Source organism: Nasonia vitripennis, chromosome 4, assembly GCF_009193385.2.
Source record: "Nasonia vitripennis strain AsymCx chromosome 4, Nvit_psr_1.1, whole genome shotgun sequence".
NCBI classification, from domain to species: Eukaryota; Metazoa; Arthropoda; class Insecta; order Hymenoptera; family Pteromalidae; genus Nasonia; species Nasonia vitripennis.
The window spans coordinates 28243551-28266335 of record NC_045760.1 but is presented as its reverse complement, the minus strand read 5'-3'; the positions used below and the strand labels follow the sequence as shown (position 1 = coordinate 28266335).

At 37.8% G+C, this 22785-nt stretch overlaps 2 protein-coding genes across 3 annotated transcripts; one reads left to right on the top strand and one right to left on the bottom strand.

Annotated features, from left to right (window-relative positions):
• Positions 1-326: 326 nt before the first annotated feature.
• Positions 327-18181, bottom strand: LOC100121322 (dynein heavy chain 8, axonemal). The gene is made up of 60 exons (XM_008211760.3): positions 18030-18181; positions 17799-17962; positions 17548-17724; positions 17250-17471; positions 17059-17160; positions 16823-16969; positions 16484-16758; positions 16070-16409; positions 15278-15992; positions 15042-15201; positions 14747-14958; positions 14567-14685; positions 14319-14499; positions 13758-14259; positions 13438-13692; positions 13127-13367; positions 12855-13054; positions 12598-12769; positions 12377-12522; positions 12163-12301; positions 11858-12088; positions 11583-11788; positions 11306-11526; positions 11047-11195; positions 10831-10967; positions 10620-10758; positions 10329-10549; positions 10061-10244; positions 9844-9984; positions 9352-9699; positions 9084-9270; positions 8870-9015; positions 8612-8810; positions 8409-8527; positions 7994-8330; positions 7624-7894; positions 7344-7544; positions 7031-7276; positions 6657-6975; positions 6113-6562; positions 5848-6024; positions 5574-5741; positions 5287-5502; positions 5078-5215; positions 4704-5000; positions 4479-4634; positions 4242-4397; positions 3882-4169; positions 3557-3810; positions 3050-3484; positions 2692-2968; positions 2427-2613; positions 2092-2353; positions 1779-2018; positions 1469-1636; positions 1250-1391; positions 992-1181; positions 803-924; positions 571-732; positions 327-500 (listed from the first exon to the last, which is right to left on the bottom strand). The coding sequence occupies exons 1-60, from the start codon at positions 18097-18099 to the stop codon at positions 375-377; spliced, it is 13152 nt and encodes a 4383-aa protein (XP_008209982.1). The 5' UTR covers positions 18100-18181; the 3' UTR covers positions 327-374.
• Positions 18182-18563: 382 nt separating this feature from the next.
• LOC100680214 lies at positions 18564-20090 on the top strand. Of its 2 annotated transcripts, none has more exons than XM_003427176.4 (5): positions 18564-18671; positions 19123-19254; positions 19329-19419; positions 19491-19565; positions 19638-20090. In XM_003427176.4, exons 2-5 carry the CDS (start codon positions 19154-19156, stop codon positions 20028-20030), a joined length of 660 nt encoding a protein of 219 aa, XP_003427224.1. In that variant the 5' UTR covers positions 18564-18671; positions 19123-19153; the 3' UTR covers positions 20031-20090. The 2 variants fall into 2 exon arrangements, with proteins under 2 accessions (XP_003427224.1, XP_031786343.1); XM_031930483.1 differs by lacking the exon at positions 18564-18671 and adding an exon at positions 18905-19011.
• Positions 20091-22785: the final 2695 nt, after the last annotated feature.

The window sequence follows — 22785 nt, the reverse complement described above, 5'->3', positions numbered from 1 at the left end:
TCTCTCTCTCTCTCTCTCTCGAGCGTTTCGTGATATTTATGCCGCGGCTGGAAAATCACCGCGAGCTGCAGAGAGATCGAATAATCGTTTGCGTTGTGGGTGATGCTTTTGTACTTCGCTTGTTTTCTTTCGATTTAAGTTTGGTGAGAGCGACGATCGCAGTGACGAGGAATTGATCTATGGATGCCCTCGTAAATGTCTGTTTTATTACTGGTAGGGGTTGTGCTATACTAAAACAAAAAGCCCTTTGCATCGCTTATGCGAATTCTTCTAAACTGTTTCCTACTCGTCTGATAAGTAGGAAGCTAAGAGAAGCGATTTTAAAGTATCGTTTATAAAATAATATACATTCGTTTATTTAAATTATAGTAAAATTATTTGATGTCACAAAGTAAAGCAACTCCCCGAAGTACCCAAAACTCTGGCGGCTTGTCAGTCTGAAGCCAGAGCGGAGTGACCAAATGCATGTACGTTCTGGCTGGCTTTTTGTAAACGGGACACTGAAACAAAGCATTATTCATAAATTAAGAAGTATAACTTAATTTGTCAAAAATTGTTCGCAGTACTCACGTTGTATAATTTAGGATTCTTCTCGGGCGTGTTATAAAGAGCATAGATATGTATTACCGGCATAGAAACATAAAGCACTTTGTTAGCCGATTCACAAAGCCTGTTGTTCTTCCTGTCCCATCCAGCGCCTTCCAAATAAAGCCCGTAGACGTATACTCCCTCCTGTGCGAGGAGAAAATTTATGATACGTTCGCTCTTTTAAAAAGTCGAAAGGATACCGTAAACGACGTACAGAAGGTGGAGTTCTAATTTCGTCCGGTGTGAATTTGGTGACTTCGTTGTGCAGCGTTACATTGTCAAGTGCCCAGCCTTTGTGCATACGGGTCACCTCTTGTCGCATTGCCGTTAAAAATCCTATAATTATAATTATAAATGAATAAGACGTAGATTTAAAGGTAAAAATTGTTGAATAATGTAGTACCTTGAGGATTGAAGAAACCAGTCATCCAAAATTTAGCAGGTCTTCCGTGAAAGAGCCACTGAGAAAATTGTTGGTTCCGTTCGATCAGTTCGGTGAACCAAAATCCGAGTGTCGTGGATTCCCAAGATTTCGCCTTCCAAATTCCAGGAATACGAGCGTCGTAAATGTTGTCGAGAGCATCCCGCAGTTGCTGAAATACAAAGTTATTACAATATTCTGTTAAACTCATTATTATATTTGGTATATAAGATAACATACTTCACTCATGATGATTACTCCCTCGATAGCGAGAAGTAAATTTTTCAATGTGAACCTCACAAGATTTATAACTATTTGTATCCGGTCTATTTCTTGCTTTAAGAATATGTTCATCGGTGCCGTATGTCCCATGATTCGTAACCTTTATGAAAAAATCATCCGCTTTAAATATTGTACATAGAAAAGTGAAAAAGCAAATTTTAAAGGTGGTTCACAAACCTTTCTCGAACTACAAACGGATCATAAGGCGGAGGTAACTTTTCCAACATGTCTCTCGCTTGTTTTGCGACAATAACTTCTCTGGACTCGCCCTTACCGCCTCCAGACTCTTTCGGTTGTACCGATATAATCGTATCAAGGATAAGTTGAGTCGTATTACTCTGGTATCTGCAATTTCAGATTGTCTCGTAAGTAAATATTTTTTACCGAAAACAGAAAAAATTCCAAAACAATTTTTCTTATTCTCAAACATCCGTCAAATCATATCTACCGCAAACAAGTAAAGAGAAATTTTATTCAATATACTTACGTAATGTCTGCATTCGAGTGAAGCCCATAAGCTTGCGGCGGATCGGTCGTCGGCATTTCTTCAATTTTCTTTATGTAATCGCTGACTTGCTTGTAGTTGAATATAGGATATCCCTTGTAAAACGCAAAATTATCGTCGAATAAAATATCGGAAAACCAAACTTTCGAAAACGTGTTCAACAGCCTCTTATCGTAATCATCCGTAACCCGTCCTCCGTATTGAACCTCGCCGATCATGTAACTGTGTAATAAAAAATAAACCTTTGTTAAACAAATTTCAGCTGCTCCAAACTATACAATAACGAATATCCTACCGAATCGTCGGCCAGCTGATTCCTTCTTTCGCGTCATAATCACTCAGATGATTGTTGATGAACAAGCATGAAGCCAGCCAATCAGCGGAATTAAATTCATACGGGATATTCCAGCCGAGTGGGCCGAATTTTCTCCGCTCTTGAACAACGGTGTGCAAAAACGAAATTGTATAAATTAACGGAATATATTGCGGCGCATCGCATTGATCGAGCATCGCTTGATTCATGCTGTTGTACGTAGCGAAGAGCCCCGCTTTGATTCCTGAAATTCAATGTAAATGCAAAACCTTTGTTAGTTTGTATAACAAAGAAAAAAAAAGAGAAAATAACGATACCTTGAGGAGGCTCGCATGTGAATTTAAGGGACATTTGCAACAGGGAAATGGGAAAATTGTTGTGCGGCTCGGTCGTGATCCATATTCGAAAGTGGGGATGCGTAGACTCCATTTCCAAAATATAGTTCACAAGCTCGGCCATGTAGTCCAAGCCCAAATGGCAGTTTTGATAGAGCACCCAAAATCCCTGAATAAATCATAAGTTCCATTGAAAGCTCGAATATTACACGCGCGCTAAGCTAATTAATGGTTGTTGTACGCGTACTTTGTTTCGAGCGCTATTTATCAACTTCCTCGCGTGAATTTCTTGGCCTTGACCCATGGAGATACTCTTGCAGGTTATTTCCATTTTTTTAGCCAACTGCTCGATACTCGGCGTAGGATCAGAGCCCATACTCAGAAAACCGATCATCGGCATGTTCGGCCTCGATTCCTTGTGCAGCACGTCCAAAAATGCTATTACCGGCTCCGCGTACTTCTGTCCGAGAGAGTGGGCTATGTACTTTTTCGACTGCGACAGCGCTCTGTCCATGCACCAGGCTCTGTTTTAAATTTGATTTTACGATTAAATGTATCGTTTGATCGTTAACGGATTTTGATAGCATTTCGATTGATAAAAGTACCTTATGATCAATAAACGGCGGAACGTATCCAGAGTATTATAGCCGTCCGGAATTACTTCCTCTTCTGGAGCTTCCTTATCAAACCAGTTTTTCCAGGATTTCTCGGCAGCGCTGACCTGCGTCAATATGTTCTGGAATTTCGTCAGCGACGAAAGCGCGACTAGATTCAGCCAAACGATGTCGGTAATCCACTTGCAATTGTGGGGCTTCGGCTCAACGTCATTGAGATCCAGAGCTGCTCCGCCTTTGATGAAATATTGAAACTCTTCATGTGTTATAACACCCCGTTGCAGGTCGATCTTCAACGTCATGAGAAGGCTGAACATGAACTTATGGATTTCGTAAAGCCCGCGAGCTTTGTATCTGAATATTTCGTAAGTCAGGTATTCGATTATGTGGTTTATCCGCTTTTGATTCACCGGACTTTTCTCGGATCTGCGTTTCAAAAGAAAACGAATGTTATTTATTGAATAAAAATTATTTTAAAAATTTTTAAACAGAACTTACTTCTCCATAGAAATGTCAAACCGTTCCAAAAACTGAGCGAGGGATGTTTGGTACATGCAGTTGACGTGTGCCATGTCACAAATCAAAAAGTACAAGACACTGCCACGTGTTGCGACGGGACGAAACTCTTCTCTAGCTGTGTTTATTTTTATTTCGGTGTCCTTTGCTATGTTCAATTTTTCGTTAACTTCGGCAGCAGTTTGCTTGGTACTATTCAACACGGACATCAATTCCAAATCTTCAATTAGAGGACCCTTCAAGAGACAAATTTTATAGAATATTCCAAATTTTTGCTTGCAATGTTAACAAAATGTTAAACACATACTTCTACGGTAGTCAACTTGTGCAATAAATTAGCTTCCAGTTCTTTTATTTTTCTTTTGTTCGCTGTTACGTCCGCGATTAAGTGCGTTCTCTCGGTCTCAAGCTCTTTCTTTTCACTGAGAATAACCCTTCCCAAGAGCTGATCCTCTAGGCCTTTCATCGTGACGGTGAAGTCTATGACAGAGGTTCGAGCGAAAACTTCTGGAGGATACGAAGGATTTGGCAGTTTTGTCGTTATGTAAAGCCTGAAATCGTTGTGGATGTCGACTTCCTTATCTCCAAGCTTCACCTGTTTAGGAATATCCGTAAGTAATTAATTGTGAGTATTCACGAGTAATTATTAAAATTATGCTAGTACAACCTTCCACGATGAACCGATTTTGATGAAATTTTTCTCCAACAGATTATCCAATACAGGATCTAATTCTTCACCCACATCTTGTATGAATAAAGGTCGACCCATCGACACACAGTCTTCCAAATGATTTCTGAAGTACTTGTGTGACAACAATGTTGGCTGAAATATTCAAATTAATCCAGACTAATAAACGTAATCGATAAGTAACTCTTGTTTATTATGCATGAATGCAGAGATAACCTGTAAGTTAAACTCTTTTTCTTTGTTGAGTATCCAGGCTTTTCCTTGTAACTGAGGATCTATGAGTAAGGGATATCGCGAAGCTTTCGTAACGATGATTCCGTTTTGAATCGAAAGTTCGTCATTTGGTAATCCTTGCAAATTCCATTCCCCAGTCTACGAAAATGAAATGCGTCGCGACACAAAATAAAATAAATATTATCGATCGAATATTTAGTTAATTACCGTAGCTGTATCAGTTAAAGAATCAACGATGTTGACGTTTAGCGATATCGGTATTTTTCTGCGTTGAATGTATTCGAACCACATTTTTTGCAAGTACACGCGAAATTCTTGATTGAACGGACCGCAATATGAAAGAAAGCCAGTTAAGATCAAGACATCTCCAACTAGTCGCTCGGTTTCTGATTTGAACATCGTGAGTTGGTCTGTCCAACGCAACCGTTCTCCTGATAATCCGTCGATCATAGCTTTAGCAGTGTCCATTTTCGCTTGACAAATATTTGCTAGGTCGACTATAGCCTAGATTATTAAAATTATAGTCATAAATTGGAAGATCTCATTCAATGGCGTTTAAAGGTATGTTTTTTTTTTCTCACTTGTCGTTCGCTCATAACCGCATCGAATTCGCTTTGGACTTGTCTCAAATCTTCGTCTTTGGCTTTCAGCAACTTTTCCGCAGCTTCCAGATTTCGGTTGGCTTTGTCATGCTTACCTTGTTGAATTGCTAAATTTGCCTGTATTGCGAAGGTAAATCATATTTTAGTGCAAAAATGAATGTGTGGCCAATACTTATTGAAATACTTACTTTCAAGGGAAGAACGTCCTTGTTAATGCCATAAAAAGTGACCATAGACATGGTCCATTGTATCAATCCTGCAACGTTGCCACAAGCTGTTTTAGCGGCTTCGTACGTGTACAAATGGTAATTTAAGTATGGCATCATTAAATCGACAGTTTCAGCATTTATGTTATCTTTCGGGAAATTTTGCAAATTGAAAAGGAATCTAGTATCAGCCATGACCTGTTATCAGAATATTAAACGAAGTAATAATAATCAAATTTACTACATGGGAATGGCATGCTGCAAAATACCTTTAAGGCTTCGCTCCATGATGCTTGCAAAAATTTCTTATCGGGATCCGGCTTCACTGGTTCTAATCTTTTACCGAATAATATGATCACACAGTCCATAATTAATGTAATCAAGTATGGGGGCTTCGCTAATTTTCGAACCGTTGATATATCCGCTGCTTTTATAGTCTGCGTATTATAGTAAAGATTTGAATTAATAAAATGTTAAAAATAAATTTACCAATCTTATTCAGAACACGACTCGTATCTTTTTATAATAGCAACAAATACTCACTTGCAAAGCAGCTTCTGCCTCTAACAGAGCTGGTTCAGCAGCTTTCAATTTCTTCTCTGCTACTGCCTTTTCTTTCGAGATTATTTTCAGCAATGCTTCTGCTTCGTCTTTGGACTTTTGTACTTTAGTTTTGACAGTTTCAGCTTCTTCTTTTTTTTGATTGACAGTTACAAGTATCTATGTAAAAAATTTTAACGTATTTTTTTTATATTTACTATATTTATACATCAAATAGGCAGTGCAAATAGTTCAATTATTTACTCACAGCTTCAACTTGCACGTTCTTCACAACGATCTCCTCTTGATTCTTAACAAGAACCTTACGTAAATCGTCGACCTGCGCCGCTGCATCCACAAGCTTATTCAAGCCATTACTCATTCGGAACGCTAGCACATTAATTTCCTCCAAGTTTTGCTGATAGACAGCCTTGTAAGACTCGATAAAGCAAAGAAACGATCTGGGCGTAACGTAACACTGTCGGCGAAACCTGTTGAAGTACTCGATACAAGCGTCGCTCACGTTATCCTGTACGTCACCCATGACTTCGATCAGTTGCGTTTTCACATCGTCGCTACATTTGAGTTCGTATTTCGCTAAAAAGTGCGCGCTGACTGCGCACAGCGCGTCCTTAGGCCATCGGAAGAACCAGTTCATCGTGCAGCCAGATATCAAACCAGGGAACTTCAGGGATCTCGATCGGAATTTTTCGCCAACCTAAATATGAAAAAAATGTTTAATGTATGCGCAATTTAATCAAGAAGCTTGAATGGCTTTCTAGAAAAATAAGTGTACTGTATAGTTTACTAACAGGCGAGAAACATAACACGATATGCAGATTATTTCTTGCTCTCGAAATGAAAAAGTCGTATAAATTATCCTGCGTAGGTGCTCTCTTAGGATCTTCCTTTTTCATAAGTGAAACGGTGTTCGATAGAATGTCATCGAGTTCATCTTTCGGGAAAAGATTTGCTACTTCTCCAACGCTTAGGATGTTGTTAATAAACTCCAAGAAGCCTTCATCTTTGATTTCGTTGTCCGTCAAAATAAACGTTAGTCCCTTTGCTCCGGTACCAGCTTCTCGATACAGCCTTCGCAAGTCTTCCATTAGGTTTTGTACATTGTAACTCCTAGAATATTCAGATGATTTAAAAATGAACAAATTCGTTTGTTAAATAGACAAACCTTGTCAAAACTATTTGGAAAAAGTTGAATCCCGCTATGAAGGAAGCTAAACGCGTTAAAGATTGCTTTCCCGATCCTCCGATGCCAACCAACATTGCGTTTCCTCTTGGCACACCGAGTATTCTGGATATTCGAATCAGGTGCACAAGAGCATCGTGGAAGAATACTAAATCGAGATGTATTCCTCGGATGTATTCGTTGAACTGGTCCATAAAAGATTTCACTTTTGCGATGACGAATTCGTAACTGAAAAATAAATTGTATCTTTTCGTAGATAATGTTTGTATTTTGCATTTAAGTTTAAGTACAATACCTTGGAATCTCTTCATAAATTTTCGGAGCTTCGATTATAAAATCTTCTGGTTCATCTCCGGTAGGTTCAGGCGGTTCTCGCAAGAAGTTTACAAAGTAAGTTTCGGTTTGATCGTAGTGTTGATAATCTGGTCCTAGTAGCTGTTCAGCAGTTTGACTTAGCATATTGTCGAACCATTCCTTATCAGCAAAATCGATAAACCTAAAATCAAAAGCAATATAAAACATATTACATAAATAAAAATCCATCTGTCGCCTGTAATATTCCCTAAACAACGTACCTATCAGATATAACTCTTGTACATTCGTGTTTCCAAAGCTTCAACAATGTTCCGATAGAATCACACTCCGCTCTTTCAATTCTCAATATTCCTTCCCAAATACGTGAAACGTCTCTCAAATTGAATACATAGTGGAATTTAGCGGGAGTAGGTAGAATTTTATTTTTCGTTTGCTGCCATATTGATCGAGTGAGCGGGATTAATTTTGGAAGGAAATCTACTATTACATCGGAAAATCTTTCCAGACAGAAGTAGCCTTCACCAATGGATTCTGAAAAAAAGGTATATTTTTAAAAGCCTTTTTTAATTAGAATTATAATAATTAATCGAGCCTTAGAATTAGAATTATAATAATTAATCGAGCACTTACTAAATATGGTATCCATCGATTTGTTAGAGGGCAGCGTACAATTAAAAATATTAAACTGCCTCTTTAATCTTGGAGGGATATCGTTTCTGCCACCACCGGGGTGAATCATCGCAGCAAGTAGCATAATGTCTTGCAGTATCAAGAAGTCCCCTGGTTTGTCCAGAGAATAGAATCCTTTGTATTCCATGAGTTGGCGAACGATTTCATTAGTGACTTGATCACCCCATTCATTAATAACTGGCATATTTATATCATCGATGAAGACGCTCATTTTCCTTCCGTTTGGTGGGCCATACGTATTTCCCACGCGTTTCTCTACGTAGCTTTCAAAGACTCTCTTTTCGTGAAAATGAAAACGTGATCGATTACACGAATAATATATTTATGGTTTTTTTGATTAAGTCGGCTTAAATACCTGAACCATATTAGGCGTAGACGCAGATGAAAAGTTGAACGATTTATTCAGATGATACTCAGGATCGTGTTTTGACATGTAGCTTTTTAGCATGACTGTTTTACCAGTTCCTTGCTCACCTGAAAAAATGATCAATTAGGTTACTCTTTCAATTACGAAATAACGCAGCTGCCAATGTATAAATTCTCTTGTTAAAAAAATACCAATTAAAAGCACAGCTTTTTCCTGCTTCGCAATCAAATCAATGAGATACAATGTTCTGGTATTATCTATGTTCGGAACTAATATTGAGTGATATTCTAAAACTCTGTCAGTAGGATAATCGAAGTTTGGAACCATGTGACTCCAATGTAGCCACTCCCCTGTGTCTGAGACGAGAAACTCAAAAATAGTCTCATCTTTCTGTAAGAATTATAGGTAATCAAATGCCAGAAGTAATGCTAAACGATTGTTTCACTTACTTGACATTTCGGCCAGTTACAGTACGATGGATGATGAAGCATGTACTTTTGTAATGCTGTTCGTCCATCGAGTTCAAGGACCGACCCCAAGCTCCACATCAATGAAAACAGAAATAGTTTTTCTATGTGTTGATTCGATAACGAACCTGAAAAATGTCACTAGTCGTTAGCACGAAAGAATATGAAAATTCAAAGCAACTTATCCTCAAATTACCATTTTTATTACTACTTAAAAATAATCCTTCTAATAAATCAAGACACTGTCTTATATACATCGACTCTAGAAGTACCATTTTAGGCACAAGTTTGGTCTGAACGAATTCGTTAGCGTCGTTATAAATTTTATAAAATAATTCTCTTAATATTTGTGCCTCGTTCGACGGTCTGGTTATGAGCCAACCCTGAGAGTAAAACGATATCATATGAATAAAATAAAATCAATACTGACCAAAATTTCAGTCATAGATCGACTACGTAGTTACCTCGAGTATGGGTTTCCATTTCAACACCGAAGCACTAAAATAGACCATTCCCATACGCGAAACGGTGGCTGGCGATGCGTTATCAACGTTATCAGGCTCAAATACTAATTTGCTATTCGGAGCCATAATGATTCGATCGCCATTAGCTAAAGTAAGGGTTTTATTGTCATCTAATACTGAATTTAAATTTTCAATCCAGACTGCATCCACAGGACCGTCCAATACGATCCATAAACAATCTGTTTTTTTAATTTGTGTTGATCTTCTCCACAGAGTGGAAAATATTCCGTCCGTCCAGTCGTTCGTGGCTGCATCGAGTCGGCCGAACATTTGCGCAGCTGTTATAGCCTGAAGTTAAATAAATAACAAATGTCAAAGGTGTCTGTATTTTCACATTAAATATAGTACTGTAAAAAGTAATGCATGACGCATATATTTTTACGCGTGAACTATCCACACAACATTTTAAAATCATATCAGAGAACAACATGCCTTAGGATTCATTCTAACTTCTTTATGCGGTTTTCCCAACTCAGTTAACGCTTTCATAAGTGTCCATATGCAACGTGTTTTACCAGAACCTGTTGGTCCCAGAACCATCAAACCGTGTCGAACGAGAGACGTTTCGTACAGCTGTTAAAATAGAATATAATCAAAATTATTTATAAATAATATATATTCAAAGAATAAAACTCGTAGATAAACCTACTTGTATTGTCTTCAAATTCCACTCGGGATGATTCACGATTCCCAGAGAAGCGGCTGCATTCGAAATGGCTTTTTGTAAATCTTTGTAAGTCTGAGTTGTCAATTTGATTCCCGGGAACATGTCGTCAATAAGCGAAAGGAAAAGAGGCTCATCTTCGTCGACTAACTTGGATAAGTTCATGTCTCTGCGTATTTAAAAAATGTGATTATTTAAATTAATCGCGAGAGTAAATATTTTGTATAAATAACAGGTTTACGAATTAATTTACCGTAAAACTCTCATCAGAGTCGTCTCCTCAGATTCGCCAGGATGTGCGCGTTTCTGAGCGCCGAGCGTTCGTAGACAGGATAAAATATTCCTCAAGCCAAAATCGTAATGAACTTGTTTACTCAACTGCTCTTCGCAAAGCTTGTACAGTGTAAAAAATTTACGAGAAAGAATTATGTTTTCTTTGAAGCCACAGGCTGCTAACTTTACTCGCATAATAATCTAGGAAAAATTAATGTAGATATAAGAACGGCAATTTTTCGATTGTTACAATTTATTATTCACTATTTACTTGTCTGTCAGGCACCATCATAGCTACGCTACGGAACATAATCTTTAAATTTTCAGGTAATTCCTGTCGACCAGCGTATCCAGGATTCATAGTTATGAACAAGCCGAACTCGTAATCAATGGAATAAGTTTCTCCGTCACTAAAAACGAACAAAGTAAATAATAAACTTTATAAATATGAATAAATTTTTAACTACGTAGAATCGCGATACCTAAATAAAAACGAGGCTCTTCTTTCTTTTCTCGCATTCAAAACTATCGCAATCTGCTGAGCCGCAACGGAAAGCACGGGCAAATCAATACGATTGAATTCATCAAAGCAACCCCACGTTCCAGATTGTGCCAAGCCCTATAAAATGACAAACAATATAGTAATATACCTATCGTATTAACTTAAATTAACTTGATAAATAAATTCTATTTTTTACTTTGAAAATTCTTCCCAGTCCTCGAAAATCCATCTGATCAGAACAATTAAACACGACGACGTATTTTCCGAGTGCCTTGCCCATGTCTTTCGTGGTTTCTGTTTTTCCGGTACCAGCTGGACCAGCAGGTGCACCTCCAAAGTTCATTCCTGACATACGAGGTTTTAGTATTCAGAAGTAAGAACTGTACGTTAACGTCCTCTGGTACATTTCTCATACGTATAACAACGTTTGTAGGACATACGTTGAAAATACTCACCAACTGCTTGAGACAGTGTGATATAACACCTGTCCGTTAGTGGTGTGACTACAAGACGATCAGTACAACCTAAAAACTCGTTTTGATAGACAAAATCAACGTCTGTAATTTTAATCGGAACGCTTTCCATTTCGTCGTCATAATAAAAACGAGCTTGTTTCAGCCACTCAAAGTCGTGTATATTTTTTACTCTTAAACGGCAGAGGTCGTCAAAGATATCCCTGAAAATTATATTTTTATCTATTTTGTTCGCAAATAAAGTGTGACATCGACTTACCTTTGATGAACGTGAATGGTGATCAAAGCTTCGTACTTCAATCTTACATAGCTTGTTAAGTCTTTGACGGTGACTTCTATGAGCCGATTTAGAAGATCCAAAAACCACTGATTCGTCTTTTTCATTATGGTTCTATCTTTTTTAGCGCTTACTAGTGCTATTTCCGCTTGACGCGTCCACACAACTTGTATCACTAATAATCCAACCTATAAAATAAATTCAAACTGTATGCTTCTGTTGGTAACTGAAAACTTTGAAAAATAAATAAAATATACTTGAAGCACAGAATTATCGATGATTGTTAACAAGTCCGTATCCGGCTCTGTCAGCATTTGCAAGCCCTGTGCAATGATAGCTCCTACTGATTGGCAATGCATCTTAAGTAAAGAATTGAGCCAATTTTCAACACCTCCGGTACAATGTACAGGCTTCTCGAGAGTAATTTTCTCTTTTTCTCGCGAGTACATCGCCACGATACTATCGTAATCTTTCTCGGAAAAGTCCAACTAAAAATTGATTTTTTCAATAATAGTTGTCAAGTTTTCGCTATAAAAGGGTTACTTATATTTTATCGAGCTACCTTCGCAACGTTGTCGAAAAATCCATCCAAATAATTCACTATAGTGTGAGAATCAGCAGCTTGTCCCAAAATTTCTAACAAAGTTGGATCTGATATAAAACAGAATCTGGGGAAGATGACCCTCTTTGTTTCTAGATATCTATAAGTGTAAATATCAAGTGTTAAAATACAAATTTAATGTAACAATAATACATAAAAGTGCAAAAAACCATACCCGCTAAGAGATTTCTGACAAGCCTCCAGTTGCTCTAACAAATGTGGAAGAAATTGGCCCATCGTTTCATCGCCGGTGCACGTTTCTACAGCATTCACTTTCTCCCGAGCGCGATACATCAACTTCATCCACGATTTGTCGATGGACTGTCAGCGAATAAACGATTTGACATTATCTGTAAAGATACTTTTTGATATAGTTCTAATTTCTAATTGTCATACATTGAATCGTTTCGCTTCCGCTGGTAACTGCTTTGAGATGTCACCGCCAATAAATACTGCCTCAAGGTATGCCCAGAGATTTTGTACGTTCAGCCATTTAGCGAGTATTTCGGAAGTATTATTTAATTTGTTTTGCCAAATTTGGATATCTTTTTTAAATGGAGCGTTGTACCTGTAAAGAAATAGTTAGTTGCTATTTCAAAGCTGACTTCCTAGTACGTATAAAAATGTAGTAAGCTGCATGAAATTCAACACACCTATTAGCTAATAACGAGCTTATAATCATCAGACTATCTTCTAATTGCGAAATAATCTCTTGCGTTTCCATTCCTCTCAGTATCAGTTCACCCCTTTGTTTGAAATTAGCGAATTGTAGATTGACAATAGACCAGTCGGCGATAACTTGTTTGAATTTGCTTTCAATGTCCTTCTCTTTGATCGCACTTATACAAATGTCCTAAAAAAATACGAGTAAGTAACCGTAGCCAGTGCAAAATTATTTTGTTAAAAATTAATAGGATAATCTTACCTCAACGTCATCCTTATGTTTTAATAACGGAGCTTCCATGACACTAGCCAAAGTAAAATTTTCGGATTCAACATCGAACGTATAATTGCACAGTTGGCTCATCCTTTCCCAGTGTCTATCTTTCATCGCTTTATTGGCCATTAACTCCAACAGCGGGCAAGTTTCATTGAAATCATCAATTTTCTTTTTCAACTCGATGTAAGCTGGCCATTCTCTTAATCCCCTGGGCAATCTCCGGCATCTAAATAAATCAAATCACGTTTGAAATAATATCATAGCAAAAGATTTTTTTTGTCATATAAAACACAAACTTATTCTGGAAGTCGGTAAGCTCTGCAATTATCGCATCTGTATCGATTTCTGACCAGGGGATCTCGTAGTAACCATCCACAGAACGCATCACTTGCAAGTACAGTGAGTAGAGCTTTTGTAATAGGTTTAGTTCACGCTTTCGTTGTTGTAAAGCCGGATACTCGGTGATTTCGATACCAAAAAGACTTTCGCCGCTACTGTAAGTCTCGTATCTATCCCACAGATCGTCGGACCAGGCTTGAAACAGTAGTACTCTGAAAAATGTAATTAAAATAATTTTAATAACAATTCAACGTTTATGATTATTTGCAAAAGTCACCTTTCACTGGCTTCTTTAGCAGGAATCCCTTCTATCATAGGTCCTTTTATATCAAAATCTTTATCGAATTTCTCCACTTCGTTTTTAAGAGCCGTAACTCCTCCGATGAGCTCGTCTTTCAACGGCTCTTGGATTTCGCAAATATTAGCTTGGACTTCTTTAGCTGTTTTCAGCATATTTGTAAAATTATAACGAAAACTGTCGACGATATCTTGCTCTTCTTTCGAAACTTTTATTTGAAATTTGGCCATGAGAGTATAAATTTCCTCAATAGTAATCAACTCTTTGTCCATAGGTATGAAATCTTCGCGAATTTCAGCCAGACACTTCATAGCCAAACGAACATCCTCTAAGTCTTTGATTGTTCGCATCAAGATTTTATTTTTATTGACTATGTATTCTGATATGCGATTTAGTTTTCCTTTATAGGTGTTGGATAATACTAAACCTAGTATCGTTTTCCACGACTTAGCCTCTACTACGAGCGCTAATTTCAATTTTTCTGTAAAGAAAAACGGTATTAATTTTAAATCTTCTCGAAATATCTCATCAAATAATTACCCATATTGATACGAAGACAGCCTATAACGTGATGGTCTGGAAGATCGTTGATTTCAATGACCAGCTCGTCGTACTCGATGAATTTTTCTTTTATTTCATACACGTAAGGTTCAAAACTAACGAATTGTTCAATTTGTTCGTTTTTATTTTCTGCCCATAAATAAGAATATCGTAGGTACGTCTGCAATTTAAAATAATGTTTAATTTATAAAAATAGGATTCTCGTATAATATCTTGTAAATACTCACGTTTCCTATTCGTGCAATATCGTCTTTTAATACAAGCATAGCTCCTTGCAAGCTTAGAGTACCTCGTATGACTTCCTTGTGGTCGGTAATATACTCGTAATAATTTTTCAGTGGCATGCCTAAATCGGTAAAAAATTATAAATCATCTCATCAATTGAAAATGTAAAATATTTGATTTACCCGATTCTGCGACTGCTTCCGATTTTTTGTTGTACTGTTGACCCCATATAGTTATTGATTTATGTGCCTCGAATAAACTATTCATAGCAATGTTAAAGTGGCTTTGCAATTCGTCGATGTTCGGACTAATTACTATATTCGGGATTTGAAGAACAAAATCAGTTTGCATCAGAAGGTTTTCTTCAGACGTTGAAACTATTTTGAACAATATGCTGCAAATTATTAGTAGTTGCAAATTAAAAGCTTAAAAAGTAAGCAACAAGTTGACAAGTAGAATTTATTTTTGGAAACTTACGTGGAAGAGCCGACCATCTTTTTTAACATTTCTAACGTTCTCCTAGTGCATTTGACCAAGGCATCCATCAGTTTTTGATTAAAATAAGCAAACAATTCCATGCAACCACTGTGCAAATGCTTCACATTAACTTTCGTTGATTTTTCTATATGCCCAAATCCTTTACATGAAAATAAAATTAAACATCAGCATATTAATTTTGATAACTTTTATGTGCATTAAAAACATACACATACCAAGTTCGAATGCTCCATCGGTCAACTTCGTCAAAGAAGTAACTGGTTTGGTAACTTTCGACGGGTCCATCCAATCGTATTTCGAATCGTCTACTCTCGGATCATGAATCAAATCAACGAATTTATCTATGATACCCACTACCGCTTGCTCAGCTGTCGAAGACTTTATGCCAAGCTCGCGGCCTATTTTGGCGGTGAATTCCGAGATGTCGTGCGAGAATTCCTCGGGGTATTGAGGATGATCGCAGAATTTGATGAGTTTGGTATTCGCAATGGACTCGAAGAGTTCGTCGATTCTCGCTTCCTTCATGTCTATGACTTTCTTTAGGAAAATTTGAATTCGCCTGAACGTCGATCGTATGTTTGCGAAAACGTCGTCCACTTGCAGAGAAGTCCATGTTGTGACTGAAAGACAAGGCTGAAACGCAGCTTCGAGCTCTATCAGACAAGGCTTCATGAGTTTTAAAAAGAGCGGTGGTATCGATCGCCTCAGACTGTTATTTTCTTCGACTAAAAACTTCAATTCCTCGACGTGGCAAAGTAATTTACTTTTACAGAAGTATATCATTTTTATGAAGTCTGGTACATCCAAACCAAACTTCAACATGTACTCTGATTCCCTGATCACTTCTATGATGTAAGGATCAAAATTTACGACGTATTTGTTGGTGTTTGGATTCCTCAAGAGTATCGGAGCTGTCAGAGCTAGTCGTACCTTGAAAAATGATGGGATCGTTAGATATGTAACAAATCACGTTTATATGATTACTTATGTTTAAAAGGAACATTAACTATTTCAGTAGATTCTTGCCACGCTTTGTGATGCAGCCATTCGTAATGAATGAAAACTGCCATCAAAGCGTTGTACATCTTTATGCTTTTTTGCATCCTTTCATGGGCGATAACTCTAGGCCTACTTTTGTACACGTCCATAGGTATGTCGATGCGTTTCATAAGCTGTCTTATCCACAGTATTCTACCGGATATCATCGGGATATTTCTGGGAACAGGTGGATCTGATCGATCTTCATTATACGTGTCTCTCACTCTTTCTATCTCCTCTTCGAGCATTTTCGATAGCTCTAAGTATTTTCTATCTATCCACAGTTGCTTAAAATTAAGTTTCTGAAACCTTGAAAAGCACACGATAGTGACATTCAGCAAAAAATGTTTGTCTTGCAATATGGCTACGTGAGATTAATTTACCTGCTTATCATGGTTAAAGTCTGCTGAATTTGCTGTAAATTAGACACGGACGCAAAGAAGAATTTTCGCAGATCTAACTCTGTTTCGATCACGTTTTTCTTAAATTCGGCATAATTAGGATCGAAATCGGTTTTCCGGAAATCCAGAGGGTCGTATTTTTGGGAACTGATTTTTTCGTAGAAAGACGTGAACTTGTTGGCAAACGCATCGATACCTTCGATGGTCGAACTTTGTAAAATTGAATAAGTTGTTGTCGTTTCCAAAATGTCTATGAGCTGAAACCATTAAAATAGATATTAATTGAAAAATGACGATTCTAAAATAACCGAATCGTTATACCTTTACTAGCCGCGTTTTAAATGTATTGAATTTTCCGAAGACGTGAACTTCGGAAACTTCTATAGTCCTTTCGTCGGAAGACTCCTTGATTTTTTGTCTTATCTCGTTATAATACATATAGTACAGTTCATTCAGCCTTATACAATTCTAGATTTCGGCGAACATTGATCAAAACTATTATTATCATATAAACTCAGTAAAGCCGCTTTTTATGCAGAAAAAAAAATTTAATTTACCTTCATTTTTAACACCATTTCAGACTTTGGCACGTCCCATATAGATATCGTGTGATTATTCGTCAAGTACGACTTGCAGGTCAGAATCAGTTGGTTCGTAATCTGAGTGAAAGGAGAAAATATCGATTTTTATATTTTATGAATTGTTACAGAAGAACAATTTTTTATCACAATGGCTGAAATTTGTTAACCTTGACAAACACAGCTGTAACCATTCCTTTATTATTAAAGAACCTAGACGTCGTAAAAATCATTTGCAACGCGTACATGAGCGATGGCAAGTATTCGCCGATTTTCGTTGGGTCAAGTCGGTAGAGAGAGTAGGTGAACTTTTCTAGTAGATACAAGTACTTTACATTGTCTTGGGACAATATCTGCACGGCCATCACGTGGTCTTCTAAACTTTGCCATTTCTTGATAAATAATACAACGTTAATTTTTAATCATTAGAAGCCTAAAATTAAAATTTTTCGAGCAAGCGCTTCTTACTTTCGCTAATTTTGACTTTGCAGTAATCAGATATTGTAAATGCGCTTGGATATGTGGTAATTTTATTTGTTCCTCCAAAGAAGCAAATTGTGTGAGGATTTTTCTCCAATAGTCCAACTCGGCTGACGGTCCTATTATTTCCGTTTCCCTTCGTAATTGCTGACTTTCCACTAATTTCTACAGTAAAACGATCAAAGACACGCGACGTTAAATCAATGCTAAATAACCTTTCTATACACAAAAATACTTGCTTTTTCCATTAATTTCATCCATTCTTTAACCGTGTCTTCTACCTTCAGTAGAATGTCGATATTCGCAATATTTTCATTAATTAGTTCAGTCGTTGATAAATGTTTTGCATACAAATTTTGATCAAACTCAAACGTTGCTGTCTTTTCCAAGTCGACCTTTATAGCTAAGAAATAATGTACATTTCACGGTACTGGTTATACAAAGTTGTCTCGTGGCTAACGTGTACTTACTATTGATAAAATCACAAAACTCTCGAAAATCATCAATGAAATTTTGTTCTATTATGCGGGATGCTAACATGATGCTGCTTGGCAAAACATTTATAACGCTACATTGAAGGTTAGTTTTTATGCTTTTTAGCCGCACACATGGTTTAAAATGAACTGAGCGTCGATAGATGCGTCGCGCTTTTAATTCTCGATACGCGTAACATTCGAATTATTTATTACATAAATAATCAAGCTTTGTACTGTATTTTCAATATAAAACGCAGAATCTCAACTTAGACTAAAATCGCAAATATTATTAAAAATTAAAAATATCATAGAACACGTGCTTTTGATTCCCAGAATAAAATGGTGTATAATATAAAAGTGCGAAAACCGATCAATTAAAATTAAAATTGACTTTCTTCAAAACACAACAGAAAAAAAGTCCTTCGCCAGATAGACAGGTAGCTGTGCACGCAATCAGTGTATGCGTGTATTGGACGCAGCGAACGAGAAAAGTAAACACACTCGTGTAATTTTTTGCTAGGAGGGGGATATACGTTCGCGTGATTCGCATCGTTCAATCTCATTTTGGATATTGGACTGGACGGATCAACATTTTTCGCGAGCCGACTACGGAATTTATAAAGCAATATTAAAACGGTGAGTTACTCTTTCTTTTACAGTTTTACTTCATATATGTTCCGAAATTCATGAATATTATGCGTGTCAAAATTTTAAGCCAGTAAAATAAATTTACGTATAATACGAGAAAAAGAAGCAAGAGTATACCAGTATACCTAGCTATCTGTCGATTTGGACTGGCCTCTCGAGGGCATAATATATAGTACTCCCGAGGATACTCGCGTGCGCCGGTGGCCTGTACGTTTCTCACTTTCTCACTCACAAACACGGTGTTTTGATTGAGACGAAAGTCTATAATGAGTTGTCGGCCTGCTGTATAGCTAGAGCTATTATCATGTATGTGAATCGTGTATTATAGGTCAGAAGTGATATAAATTTAAGAAAAATATTTCATTACAAAAATTACGGGATTGTATACAGTTTTATTTTTTAGAATACAATGCGTTAAGCATATTCTATATAATTACAGCCGATATACCTTTTCACTGGATCATTTGACAATGGATTTCGAAGTAGATTTGACTACAGAATTGACAATCGATTTGACAGCGCATCAAGAAAATGTGACAACTGATTCGGATAAACCTGATAGGATAACGAAGTAAATAACTTATATCGTAACTATGATTTGGAAATAATTGATGTGATGGATTAATATATTATTCGAATTTTCAGTCGGGTTACCGAAGAGCAAAAAAATTATATAATCTATTTTGTAATGGAAAATCCAGAAACGATATCGCACAGTTCAACTCAAGCTTCGGAAGTGAGTAAAATTATGAATAAATGTCGGCCTTTTCAAATGAAAAAATATTTATGTATTCTCTTGTGTTACAGGCAGTTTTATGGAATGATTTGATAACACATCTCAATAGTCTGAAACCGGTAAAGTCATTACGTAATTGGAGACGGGTAAGGACGATTTCCTCAATTATTTTTATCACGTTTTATTAGAGTAAGGCTAACAAAAATTTTTCATCTCAGTACACACTTAGATTGATAAACCATCTGAAAATCACACCAGATTTAGTTCTAACCGATGAGGAAACGAAATTCAAACGCTTCGTGAAAAAACTTTTGGGAACTGCAGACCCGGAATCTACCGAAGAAGCCAGCGAAACCGATTTCACAGAAGTCGTCATCGAGAGCGAAGAAGACATTCGAAATGCAGACAAACTTGAGCTGGAAAAGGCTAAACTGAAGTTGGATATTATCGTAAATGATTTGGGTGTAGAGCGACTTAACAATCTTATTTTGTTTCTTAAGGGCCAAAATAGACGATGCCTGAAGAAGGTGAAACGTCTCTGTGCAAATAAAGCATATTTACAGATGCGGTTAAGAGAATTCCGAGAAGCACGAGCACTGTCAGAGGAGTAATTATTAAATGTATAAATTTGTAAATATGTTGACGCAATAAATAATCTGCATACTTTGTTATTTTTATTGGCTTGTGTGTATAGGGAAAACCTATCTTATCGACCGTTACTCCATTACCTTCGGTCGACGCGATTCGACAGCGGTCGCTTACCAGCAAGAGTTTAGTTTAAAAATGGAAATACGTTTTTCAATAGGTTTAGCACTTTTCAGGAGTTCTACACAATACTCAATGGAATCTTGAAGATCAACTGTGTAATTTGTTTACCATATTTTGGTACACTTTTTTTTTATTAAAATCGATACGATTACCTATGGTAGATATTTTACTCAAAAATGTTTTAAATAAATTTGAATATTAAAAAACATGAATTACTTTAATTCTATATAACGATGTCCGAGTATGTTTTCAATCAAGGTATATATGCACTGTTTTTCTTGTCGATAAATGTCTTGAATATGTTACTTAGTACGATTTTTCGCCGATAGATGTCTCTCATACTGTCACTGTGCACATATTCATTCCTTCAAACATGATATCCGTTTTCTCAGTGATTGAACAAATGCACTGCTTTCTAAATAGATAAAAATGGCGATTTGTAAATTAAATTCAAGTCGCATTTATGGCAGTTAATGTACACACTGTTGCCCTAAAATACTCGGATGATATTTTTTTAAAAAGGGTGTTGCGATTTCCGGGTGAATTACGCTATTTACTTATCTCTCTCTCTCTCTCACTTAACTTTTTTGAATGTATAGAATAAAAGGGATTTAAAATCGACGCCAACTAATTTGAATTGCTGGTACAGTTCAAACTTTGCAAACTGTCACGCGCACCTGCCAGCGCGCACGTAAGCACCACTTTAAGCTGTATTATTCTGTCGGTCTCTCGCGAGAGTTCCGTGAGAGTCCGGATGTACCGATATTATCGGTATTATCGCATAAACTATTTTGAGTCCAACCTAAACTCAGTTAAGGATTAGCGTCAATACCAAAACTTAATTCTTTGGCCATCTTGGGCAGCTCTGCTACATAACTGCTCAGCTAAATACTCATCATCTCGACTATGTCAAGCTTCGCTCCAATTCCTCGCGAACCTCCCATATACCGATCACGTTCTCACACACTCTCCACCGATCGATCACACAGTCACGCGTGATCTTCGAACGAAGACGAAGACATCAGGCCTAAAAAAAGTCTCTCTCTCTCTCTCGCTCATACCCATGTGCCCACCGTGAACAATGGAAATAATTTCCAAGAGCTCATCAGGCTGCGCCGACTCGCGGATCCCTTACAAGAGCTACTACACCGCGCGTGTCTGCGCGCGGCTTCCTCTTTTTAATTCCCTACGTCCCTTCTCTCTCTCTCTCTCACTGACCGGCAACCATACCCCTCTCTCTCTCTCTCTTCGTCGGGGTCATTCAATCGATTACCCTCTCTCTCTCTCGAGCGCGCTCTCTCAACGGTAATAGAAATGTACCATTTGAATTGCGAATGTCATAGCGTGCAGCCGAGGGTAGATGTATATGCTAAGTAGCGCCTTGTTTTGAATTTAGAACAGGCGCCATCTTGCCGACAAACAGCTCCTGTCCGGCTTCGTGCACGCGCATACGAGCGGGAGGTATCTTAGCGCCGTCACCTCTCGATTTTCCCCCGAAAAGATCTACATTCCCACATCGAGCAAACGCGCCTATAATACGCGTCTCTCTCTTGCTTGACTCGTTTAATGGCCTCGCGAATAAGAAGAAGAGGAAAGAGGAGAAGAAGAAGAAGATAACCGTGGGTAAAGTTTGGTCAAGCTCGTGGCTGGCCTAAATATACCCGCTCGCGCACACGGCGCGTCAGCGACTCGTAGTATAATAGTACTCACGCATGCCTATGCATAGTAAATTAATGTATCCTCGTCGCCGAGCAGTGCACAGCCTCTAAGCGCGAGCGATGTTAAGAGGCTGCACGAGAGACGACGGCGACTCACGAGAGAGAGAGAGAGAGAGAGAGAGAGAGAGAGAGCTACTGTGAGGATGAACTCTATGGCTCTGAGAGAGAAAGAGAGAGAGAGAGACGAGGAAAAGGCTATTCTCGCATTTTTCGCATACTTATGAGCTCGCGAGCTACCGCGACGTCGCTCTTTGTCGATTGGCTTTTTCTTCTTCTTCTTCTTCTTCTTCTTCTTCCCTTCGCTTATATACGTCTCTTCCTTTTTTTCCCTCTCATCCCTGCGCGACTCTTCTTCTTCTTCTTCTTTATGCTGGATCAGCTGAAAAATCGCGTCTGGAATTATACTCGGATTGATAGTTTCCAAACTCGCTCGTTAAAAGTTTACGCACACACGACGCTGCGGCGGCGGCGGCGGGCAAATTGAAAAAGAGTATAACCTCCGCCGCTGCGGCTTTTCACTCGGAGGAAGTAAAAGTTCTTTCCTAACAAACATACAGTCATTACGGTTAAACGCCAGTAGTTAAATACTGCAAGAATTTAAACGAACTCCCGTACGGACTCTTTTGCAGAAGCGCATTAAAAGTTATGTGTCACAACCACGACTACTATACTGCGCTACACACAGACTGCCTTTTCCCAAGCGCATTAAAAGGGCAGCGCGCTGAGAGAGTCGTATAAAAGCGATTTCTGGTGCAGCGCAGCGCCGGGATGAAAAGAAAGAGGAGAGAGAGAGAGAGAGAGAGTATAAGAAGGGAAAAAATACACGCGCACACATACTCGCGGCGGCTCGAAGAAGATGTGTAGCTATATTTATCTCGGG

Excerpts from the sequence above, each read along its gene's own strand:
- LOC100680214 (XM_003427176.4), top strand. The coding sequence starts at position 19,154 with ATGGATTTCGAAGTAGATTTGACTACAGAATTGACAATCGATTTGACA. Across the intron at positions 19,420-19,490 it reads GTTCAACTCAAGCTTCGGAA|GCAGTTTTATGGAATGATTT; the intron begins GTGAGTAAAATT and ends CTTGTGTTACAG. Across the intron at positions 19,566-19,637 it reads CATTACGTAATTGGAGACGG|TACACACTTAGATTGATAAA; the intron begins GTAAGGACGATT and ends TTTTCATCTCAG.
- LOC100121322 (XM_008211760.3), bottom strand. The coding sequence starts at position 18,099 with ATGTTAGCATCCCGCATAATAGAACAAAATTTCATTGATGATTTTCGA. Across the intron at positions 6,025-6,112 it reads AGAACGTGCAAGTTGAAGCT|ATACTTGTAACTGTCAATCA; the intron begins GTGAGTAAATAA and ends TTTTTTACATAG. Across the intron at positions 2,614-2,691 it reads TAAATAGCGCTCGAAACAAA|GGATTTTGGGTGCTCTATCA; the intron begins GTACGCGTACAA and ends TGATTTATTCAG.